Source organism: Furipterus horrens, unplaced genomic scaffold, assembly GCF_987537825.1.
Source record: "Furipterus horrens unplaced genomic scaffold, mFurHor1.1.pri manual_scaffold_2, whole genome shotgun sequence".
Classification (NCBI taxonomy): Eukaryota; Metazoa; Chordata; class Mammalia; order Chiroptera; family Furipteridae; genus Furipterus; species Furipterus horrens.
In genome coordinates this window covers 125,272,116-125,283,270 of record NW_028327172.1, presented here as the reverse complement: position 1 = coordinate 125,283,270, position 11,155 = coordinate 125,272,116, and the positions used below count along the sequence as shown (strand labels likewise).

At 37.7% G+C, this 11,155-nt stretch overlaps 1 protein-coding gene across 1 annotated transcript in view; it reads left to right on the top strand.

Moving 5' to 3' along the window:
• The first annotated feature begins 668 nt into the window (after nt 1-668).
• Nucleotides 669-11,155, top strand: part of COL25A1 (collagen type XXV alpha 1 chain) — a 485,787-nt gene continuing 475,300 nt past the window's right edge. Inside the window, 2 exon segments of the mRNA XM_090267359.1 lie at nt 669-998; nt 2,031-2,100. Of these exon segments, the coding sequence (XP_090123485.1) occupies nt 702-998; nt 2,031-2,100 (367 nt within the window). The 5' untranslated portion in view covers nt 669-701.

Genomic DNA, 11,155 nt, shown 5'->3' with positions numbered 1-11,155 from the left:
GGCGGGACGTCTGCTCCCGGCGCGCGCGCACTCTCACACACGAGCATCCCGAAGTGTATTTAAGGCTCGCACGCGCGAGGCTGCGGAGATCCTTGGGGTAGCCGGGACTTGGGCTTCGCCGTTCGCTTTTGCTCCTGGGTTATTTCGTTTACTCTCTTCTTTGCCCCTTGGCTACCCTTTTTGCGCTGCGCTCCCTCCCCCTCCCCCCGCTCTCAGCATATTTTGCCTGGACCAGAGTCCAGGTGGGAAACAGTTGGCGTGCGGGAAAAACATCGACTAGGTAGAAATAAGGCGAACTAACAGAACGCAACAGGTCCGTGTTGCGGGGCGAGGGGAGCGGCGGCGGGCGTTGCATCCCTCGCCCACTGTCTCCGGACCTCGGAAGAGGTGACTGTCCTTTAGGGGACCAGCAGGGCCATCGGGGTAGGTCTCATTCCGGTCTTTACCTTGTTGCGACCAGTCCCTATACTGAGGGTGCTCTTCTGCCCCAGCTAGGAGGGGAGAAGAAGGCGAAGGACGGACGGTTCACGACTGCTGGTCTCGCGCTGAGGATAGCGGGGGTCCACCTTCGCGCTCCCCCGCTTCCAGTCCGCCAACTAGTTGTATAGCCACGCGGATTGAACTGTGGAGGAATCGTCCTTTTTCTTTCCTTTTAAGATTATTGGAAGTGGTATAGGGTGGGAGAAGCCGACCCTGTCACGATGCTGCTGAAGAAGCCTGCAGGGAAGGGAGGGGTCCAGGAGCCGGGTTCGGAGGACCCAAGCCCCGCTGGGCAGCGTTGTGCCACGACCGTACCCTCGTTCGCGGTCCTGGCGGCCCTCCTGTCAGTGGTGGCCGTGATGTCTTGTCTATACCTGGGGGTGAAAACCAGCGACCTCCAGGCGAGGATTGCCGCTCTCGAATCTGCCAAAGGGGATCCTTCCATCCGTCTGCTTCCTGACTGCGTGGATCAGCTGAAAGCAATGGTGCAAGAGAAAGTGGAGCGACTTCTGGCTCAGGTGTGAAAGGTTGGGGTATTTTGCACGTGGATAACATCTAGCACAGGCGTAATTATGCGTATATGACCAACCTCTACCATTACTGTCTGCATACTTGGTGTGGCTGTGTGTGCATATGCTAGGCGACCATCTCATTGTAGCATACATTTGTGTGTGCACATCCTTTGATGTGACCCTCTCTATGTGTATCACCTTCCCTTACTCTTCTGAATGCTTGCACGATCAACATATATGGAGCTCTGAAAGACGGAAGGGTGGCATTTAATCTTCTTTTAGTGTTCCAAAGTCTCATCTGAATCTTTCCCAATTTTGTGGAAAATATTCCTCACAGAGATAACATGTTATGTTCTCGATATGTTCTAAGGAGGTTAGAACCATAGGTGTTATTAATATACAAATGGCAATCACTCTTGAAAGTGATATAACCCTAAATGTGATTTCAAATCAGTCATATCATACACTGAATATTCTCAAATATTAAAAAAATAGTAGCTTTTATTTTTTTTTGTAAAAGATGCAGTGCCATTTGACTTGAGAGTTCAAAATAATGTATATTATATATCAAAATCAAGGGCAGCTTTAGATGAGAGTTAGGAGGTTTTCTGAAACTTGCTTTTCCAACACAGTCTGTTTGGCAGTAGTTGCAGTACAACATGATAAGCAGTTGACCTTCATGTATAAAATATGGGCTGTTTTAAAACACTTAACTTACCTAGAACTGCAACATGTCAGTGCCAGGTTTTTGGATTGACTGCACATGTTTGAGCTGAGGGAGGGAGTGGTGATAGTTGAGCAACGGAAAAAGACATTATACAAGTCCAGCAGTCTTGATATCATGTCAATGATCATTTTCTTTTCCTAGGGCTTGGGTACCATTACCTTTCGACTGAAGTCCAAGTATGTATGTAAACTTTAGTTATGCAGGCTCTCAAATGCTGGTGAATCAAGCATATGGCCAGAGAATTCCTAAAGAATCCATTTCTGTACCATGCTACTGATGACTCTTAATACCTCTTTTTTTGCCCCCTGCAGAAATCCTATGAACATATGGCTAAAATAAGAATTGCAAGAGAAGCGCCTTCAGAATGCAACTGCCCAGCAGGTAAAATGGAACTTGCTTAATGAGGTTGCCTCCATAGCAGAGCATTTTAAAATAAAAGTCCTGTGTCTGTTGAGTCTACCTGTAATAATAGTGAAGAAAGAATGCAGACCTAACTTACTTGAATAAAGTCAACATGTCTCAGTCAAAAGAATGGCAAATAAAGCCCAAAATATTATTTTAAGCAGCATATCAAGGTGTTATGGAGGGCAAAGGACAGTGATAATCACCAAGAAAATATGGCAATATGATGTACAAAAATGAAATTCACAGAGTCACAGATTGAAAAATATTGCTCAGTTTTATTCAATTTTACTGTCTATAGCAAAAAGGACTGCAGAACAAGTTAGATTATGAATTCCCCAGTGGTGAATATTGGATTAGTACAGGTTTCAGTTTGCTCTTTTTGACATGATTATGTGAGTAAATGACCTTAACTTCCTCTCCTGCTTTTATTCTTGTCTATCAAAAAGGTTCCCCTCTCCTATAGCTGAAGGAAATTAGTTTTTTATTTTGAGTTTCCCATTGCAAACTACTGCATTCTCAATGACCTCTCAGAAAAGGCTCTTATATTTTTACCATTTTCTCTTCTGTGCAGCTTTAGGGGACTATATTAATGACAGCATATTAGCAGAAGGATAGAAAAGAGATATCAGTGCATGAAACCTCTAGGTAATCTTTAAATCTTCCTTTCTAGACCTCTGAGGCTAGGGAGTCAGGCGTCTGTAGACCTAACAATTTAGAAGCCCTTGGAATATGTCTCTTGGAAAACATCTAGCGGATTCAACTGATAAAAGCCATGGAAGACTCCCATGAGCTGAGATTTTTTTTTCAGATAAACGTTGTTAATGCACTTATGAATATTCTGTTTGTTTAACCATCACTTATGGAAGAGTGAGTCTCATATTTTCTGTAATGTTCAGTAACACGATGCTTAAATACTAATATATGGAAAGGCAACTTCCTGCATTTTTCAGATTCTGATTTTTTTCCCCTCATGATAACTTGTTTTATCTCATAATAACACAGCTAAACCAGCTAAATGTTTAGAAATTTTAAATGTTAACTCCCAGTTGTACATCATAAAATTTTTCTATTTATGTTCTGCTACATTTTTGACCATAATGGAGCTGTATTTTTTGTAAAGTAAGCACTTTCAATTGAGAAGACATATACATTAGGTAACAGGGAGATAAGTTAATGTTTGTTTTGACATTGTGGGTTTCATTCTTGGTTGTTTTAAGTTGGAAAAGACCTCAGAAGTCAGAAATTCAAGGAAAGCAATTTTTAGTGCAGGAATTAACTTGCGAAAACCTTATCAACTTGGAAGGGTTACTTAAATTCCCAAAACAGTTGGTATAGGACTTCATTAGTCATACCACTTAGAGGCCAGCATTTTCTCTATTCAGTACTCTTGCTAGCTGTGTGAGAAATAACTAGTGTTTAGTTAATAGGATTCTTGGTGAACTGGGTAGAAAAATAGAAGAATGACAACCATATCACTGTTCTCTGTGTTTTTGTGAATTTAACGCCTTCATCATGTTTGATATAAGCTAGTTGTTGAGGTCCAATATATAATCTGGAAGAAAAATATATTTAGTTTATCTTACGTTACCTTGGAACATCATTTTTCTTCTTAACATATTAATTGAATAATAGTGATTTCACAATAACAAACAAAAAAATAAGAAATGGTGATTTCCTTGGCCCTTTTGTTGGCCCTCACTAATGGCTGCTTTACTTTCTTGCCACCACTAGAGCTCCACATTACATCAGTTTTCACAAGCTTACTTGAGAGATAAATGTTTGAAGGTGCACATTTCAATGCACAGAATCAAACAGGTTTCTTGCCGACAAATCCCTATTTTAGAAACTCTCTTCTGCTTGTGGAATAATTAGATATCATCAAAATAGTAACATTCAAAGTAGTATTCTGGGGGAAAACTAGTTATTTTGACTTTTGGTCAGGGAGTTACTGCTTTATGGAATGAATGGGCTGGCCAAGAGGATTAGAAAGGAGATACAGCACTTCCCACCTGGTTTGGCTCTAACCCTCTTTTGCAGTGACTAAATGTTGTCACCCAGACATCTGTTTGTAGGGCAGAGTGAGACAAGTCTGTGACCTCAGCTTGCTCAGTTCCTGTGGACAGATGCCTGTCCCTTGAAGTTGACACCCTTGTTGACAGTCTCCATCACAGAGCCAAGGATTGATAGCAAAGGATTAATGCTGTGTTGTTTGTGTTCACTTTAAGTGCTTTTGATAGAACTCACTCTTGGTGGGGTCTATCCAGGTAGGCTACAAGGAAGTCATAGAATTTATTGATTTTTTTAATAGATTTTTTTAACCACAAGAAGGAGCTTGTGTGGGAGAGGGATGAGAAAGAATATTATTGAGTAGTTTCTAATTATAAATGAGGTACTCTCTCATTTAATCTTCATAACAACCCTGAGAGTTAAATATTAATGATCTCATTTTATGGATTAGGAAACAGGACTTAGAAGGTGACTAACTTAACATAGTAAAGGCAAGGTCAGGATTCATGCCTATATCTGGTAGAATCAAAAGTCCAAAGTTTAGTGAGGAATAGAGAATGAGTACAGGTTCTGGAGCTGGACAGCTCTGGTTTGAAATCCTGGGTCTGCTACTAAGTAACTGTGTAGCCTTGGTCAAACTAATGAATTCCTGTTTCCTCATTTGCAGAAAAGTAGCTAATAATAATAATACCTTCCTCATAGGATGATAACTTAAACAGTCTGGCATATTGGTGGCTATTCATTAGATAATAGCTATTACTCTTCTTTTACTATATTATATGCTATTTAACTCTAACCTGGTCCATAGGGACACATGATAGAGGTGGGGAAACTGAGGCCTGGAGTTGGGCAACTTGCTGAAAATCCAATGGCTAATGACAGGTTTTGGACTAGAACACTATGCTTAATTAAACACAAATATGTATAGATCATTCATGCAGATAATCAATCAAATAACTCAGTATTTTAGTGCCACACCAAGATATTTATATTAGTCTACTAAATTATTTTTACCCAAATTGAAGGAAAAACTTTTGAATTTTTAGGTAAACCATGGCTGAAGTAGATATAACTTGGGCTTAAAAGAGTATGGAGATATTTTAAAATGTCTTTATTATTTTATACCAGATGTTTACAAAAAGAAATACGTTAACTTTCTGACTCATCTTCACATTTATTTTTAACAGGTTTATAGAATTACAATTTATAATAATTACTCATTTTAAGTGTATTAAAAGATTTTTAAAAATTATGGAGTTGGGCAATCATCACCACAATCCAATTTTAGATCACCTTCATCACTTCTGAAAATTCACATTTACTTTTTTCATGTGCTCAGTAGCTCTATTTTAAAATATTTGCAATAAAGAAACCCCAAAATAAAATAAAATAAAAACCCATACAAATTGGAGCTCTGTTTAGCAGAATATTTGATTCAGCAGTAGCTGAACTATTGAAATTCAGCTGCCATTTGTGGCTTGGCCTCTGTAAAACTTGACTCTCATATTTGCGAATAAATTGGCTTTTTGCTCTGGCTGTAGAGTTTAGTTTGGGGCTTTATTCTTGGAGTTTTACATAAAAGTATGTATAAACCAGGAATATTATGGGAGGGTTTCTATGTTCTAATTGATAAAGAACATTGGGAACCAGGCAGCCGACCAAATGATGTTTAGATCACAAAGGTTTCTGTGCCTTACTCAACAGTAGTGTTGCCTTCCCAGGGTATTATGTATAAGAACCTCTGTGGTGTAATGGACCAAGAATGTGAATGGGCAATCAAGAATCTAGCATCCTAATCCTGGCTTTGACATGAACATGTTATACAATCTGGGCAAGTCATTTTTAAGAATGACTTCTATAGGAGTAATTTTTATATCCTCTCAAAGGGAGTGTTGGACTAGAATGATTTTGAAGGGCATTTGTCAATTTCTAGGTATAAAGAGCCTTCTGTGTGCTAAATATCATGCTAGATAGTTGGAATAAGTTGATGAACAGGCAGACTTGGAATCTGCCCTTATAGAGCTTACATTTCAATGAGGATGACAGATATTTATTTAAAGTTGGCATGAATTTACAGGTGCAACCAAGAAAAATAACAGTGTGCTTTGAAACACGTGACCAAAAGTTTTTCCATGTTGTAAACACTAAGGATAATTTTAAAATTTTTCTCTGAGGAAAACCCAGAAATTCACCATAGGATAAAATCATAATATGAGAAAATCTAGTTTCTGATTATAGATAAAGCTGTAGCAATGGATAAAAAGCCGATTGGCATACCTTTACCTGGCTGCTGGCTTTTCAAGAATTTATGGTCAGGTGAAGATACACAGACATCTGGTTTGCCTACACTGATACCCACTGAAACAAAAGGTGGCTTAACATATAAACATTAGTGGTAGATAGGATGGCAATTTATTCTTCTACATTTCTCCTGAAAACAGTGAGACTGATGTTGACTAAGAGTCAAAAATTTCTGCCTGGTGATACTGACCAGGTCCTGGACCTTCGACCTTCACTGACAATGATGAAATGTAGCACAGCTAGTCATCTGCTTGGAGAACTTAGCTAGAGATAAAAAATATGTACCATATAACTTCTAACGTCCCTATACACCCTCCAAGCCAATGAAAATTATTGTATACAAAATAACAACAAATGTAGGCAATTAAACTCCCTTTGATTTATAAATGTGAGCGATATAGCCTCTGGTGGCTAGCTTTGTGACATCAATCTAGGGTGGAAATGTTAACCGTAATTTTAAGTTGTACACCCTTTCCCATCATATGAAAAGACCTTTAGCTTACCTTGCCAACATAAATTACTCGTGTAAAACTTGTATTTCCTCCTAATATGGTTTTTCACTATACTGTACATTTGTTTTCCAACCAGCAGCATACTGAATGGAAAGAGTGCATCTAGTCAGGGCATAACTGTAGATTTTCAGTTACATGAGGTAAAGAATCAGTCATTGGGATTAGGTAAATGTAGGGCTTATGGGGAAAACATGTCAGAATCAGGACTGTTTTACAGTCCAGGGGCATTTCCTGTTGCAGGGGAACCTCACAAGACACTCATCAAAATAACATCACTCTGTTATCTTCAGTGGAAACCATCCAAAACCTATTATGAAAAAGTGCTTTTATTCCATCCTTCCACTTGATAAACATTACTTGGTGTTTTGTTGGAAGCTGAGAACTGAAAACAATGTATGAGTCAGCCTGGGTTGCAGGCAGTAGCCCAGTGTTCTGCTAAACACAGAAGCTGTTCCACACTCCCTGGTTTGCCAAAAGGGGTGAAGTTCCATGCAGTGGGTTAATACACCATGACATTTAACACTCTTTTTTTCAATTTGTGTTAGAAACGACTGTGACATACCCACATACTGATTTCTCAGGCATGCATAGTTACTGTTTCATTGGGATGTGTTTAGCAATCTTGCAATTAGAAAATATTTTAAAATTGACTTTTTTAAAGGAGGAAATGCACAAGAGTGGGAAGTAGAAGTAAGTGAATTCACCTGCAAAATAAAATTGAGCTCTTTTCATTGGCATCATATATTCCTTCAAATGACTATTCTCTACATCATTTAAATAATAGGATTCCCTGAAGAAATGCTATCAGATGGCAGGCACCTTCCCTTTGTGATGACTAGGAAGAGGAACTGAGCTGCATAGTAGAACTTCCTCTGTTCTTCTAGCTCCTTATCAACTAAATTCCTAGCTGTCTTCTATCTCTTGACTTCTGTTTGCCATGGAAAAGATTTATAGAGGAAGCAAGTAATTCCTTCTGTATATGAAGATTAGAATGTCCTACCTATCAGCTCTAAGGTATTTAAAACAATCTAGTAAATTTCACATTTGCACTAGTCAAGAAGTTTAGTTATTTAGTTCACAGATATGAACATGAAGGTAGTAGTCCAATAGCTAGAATTAATGAAGTAACTGTAATTGAATTTACCAATTAAGGATTTCGTGCTTATGTTTTATAACTTCTCAAAATCAACAGTCATTTGTAGTCACTCTCATGCTTTTGACATGATTTCATTTGGAGTCCCCATTTCAACTTTAGTCACCACATAATATGATAGTTGGAATACATTCTTTATTTTTCTCATTGTGTTCCTTAGTCTGATTAGCCAAGAATGCCAAAAACTGTGTTCATTTAGATATGAACAATTTATATTTTAGGAGCTCTAGATTCCTAAGTCTAGACGTCTGGATTATGTACACAAAGTTTATATTCTTATATTTGAAATATGGTCAGCACATATTTGAATAAAATTTTCACATTTAGGCTAAGTGGCTAAGTAAATAAGAATTGTAGCCAGTTCTAGTTTGTGCATTATGATAATATTGAGAGTAAGAACATGTCTAACTGGAAGTAGCCTGGTCCTTTTAGGGATAGAGCCTATTTTTCCATTCTTGACCAAAGAGGTCACATGCAAGGAGAGTAAAAGCAGGAGGAAGAAACTACCACATCCCCCAGTCTCTGGGAATCATATCTCTTCACCATCATATTTGGCATGCCTGGTGTTTTATTAGAGTTCCTGTTATAACGTAAATCTGGGCAGTGGTTTGAGTGGTGGGAATTCTCCATTGTAGCTCTGTCTTCAGCAGCCTCTTTTGCTCTTGTAGCAGCTAATGGGAGAAAAAAAATCTCATAGGAGTCTCTCCTTGAAGTCTACTTACGGGCAAGAGTAGTGTTCTTATTTTTGATTGTTAAGATACTAGTATTAAATATGCCTGGAAAATTGACACAGTCTTTTCCAATGTTCCTGTTTCTTAGGTCAGTTCTGGCAATTGTGAAAGGTAAGATGATTGTATTATCCTTCTAGGAAATATGAAAGTCCAATTTATGTCTCAGGGGCTCCACAATCCAGCTGACATTGTTTTTAGATGAACATGGTAAAATGATAACACATTTCCACAAATCATGTACAAAAAACAACTTTTTGACTTGAAAGTCATGTTAGAAATACTGGCAAATTTTAGGACTTTGCCAGTGAACTTTAGAATGCTACAAATTCTTTTTTTTTTTTTTAACTAAAAAAATTAAGGGCTCAAGGTCAGAGCTGAAAAAGTTTGAATGGAAACAAGCTGCTGAGATAACTGCCTTTTGAGGATGGTTATCAACCTGGTTGGGGATCAAGTAAGTTAAGTGGGTCAAGGATCAGGAGACTCTGGTGGGCAGATCCTGATATTAGCTGCTAAGAGTTTTCATGGTACAGTATAATTGTATTCCACTTCCTGAGGGAGTGCATTAGGAGTCCATTCTACCAATCTCATTTATGTGCTCCACCGCTGGGTTTCTGGTTTATATCTGTATATCTCTAGGGCTTATTAGAGTCCTCTATAAAAGTTCATGATGATTGTAATGAGGATCTGTCAATGTGACTTGGTTGAGGATTTTTATTGTGGTTTATCTTTTTACATACACCAATATTCTTATCCACATGTCCCCCGCCCCTTTTAACATTTTCACTGAGGACTTTGTGAGCCAAAACATGTTAAAGCTAATATAAATCTTGGAGATTAAGTAGTTCAGGTTTTTTTTCCCAACATTTCTTAAAGAGGCTGAGCTTTGTAAAGAAAAAAAATCTTATGAGAAAACTCAGTATATGAAATCAGATGCAATGTTAGCTACACACTGATTGACCTTGGAGGTCAGAGGGGACAGAGGCCGGAAACCCTTTAAGCTCTTTCTTTCTGCTGCCCATCCCCCTTCCCCTTGATGACCTCTGAAGTATCTCCAGAGAATCCTAGGACTCTGTCAGAAAATTAGGATACTGTTAGAAAATAATGAAAGTTCAGTTCCCAGCATGATCCCAGCTCTCGTATCTAGAGATACCATATACTTGTCAACACTGAACTTATCTCCAAAATTCTGTAACTAAAAGCATTACTAGCCATGATGAAAGCAAAATTATTTGTTAAACTGAGTATAATCCTGAAATGACTCTAATGTAATATTTTTTATAATGGGTTATAGTAGTCTAGCAAAGGAGATGTAATAATAATAGTAGCACCAGAAAGCTGGGAAAATGTACCATGTAACTGAGCATGGTACTGTTCATCAGGAAATCATCTTCAGGCTTTTTCTTAGTTACGTATTTGTTTAAGCCTTCAAGTCACAATATAGTTCTTGTTTTTTTATGACAGTTTTCTGTTTTTAAAATTTTTTTCTTTTTACTTATTCTCTAATTCTAGATATTATTATGGGGCTTTATTACCAAGTTGCAGTAATCCATTGCCTTTAAAATTATTTATTTAAAGCAATTGATTTTTAGACTAATAATTAATAGTCAATACTTAATAATCTAATACTTAGATTGCAAAGTAGTATATGAAAAACATCTATCTCCAAAGTTATATTATTTAGAGAAAATTTATATTGTGAGAAAGTTGTTATTAAAGATGTTTCTAAGATCTTTGAGACTTTCTTACTTCATTTGATTATTTGTGCTAAGCTGATGATATTTATTTATTGAAATTTAAATTGTACAACGAGAATATATGAATTGTGCATCTATGTTTAAATAATAATAGGAAAAATCTTCAGGAATTAACATTTTATCCCCTATTGAATTTTATATATATATAAAAAACCAGACAAGTGTGAATTTAGATACAATCATATTGAAACAAGTACTGCAAACAGAAACTTGGAAGACAATACTCTTTTTTTTTTTTTTTAATTTTATTTTTTGTTATTCAATTACAGTTGTCCCATTTTTCCCCCATTGCTCCCCCCTCCCAGCCCATCCCTTCTCCCACAATTATATCCCTCCCCGTTGTCCATGTCCATGAGTATTCATATACGTTCCTTGACCTGACCCTTCCCTTACTTATCCCCCTTCTTTCCCTCCCCCCTACCCCCTACTGACTACTATTCTAGTCTTTGCCTATTTAGTTCGTTTGTTTGTGTTGATACTCTTATCTTCCATTCAAACAAATGTCTACCGTCATCAGCAATGGTATTTACTGTCTGAGTAGCTAGTAGTGGACAGTAGTTATTGCTGAGTGCA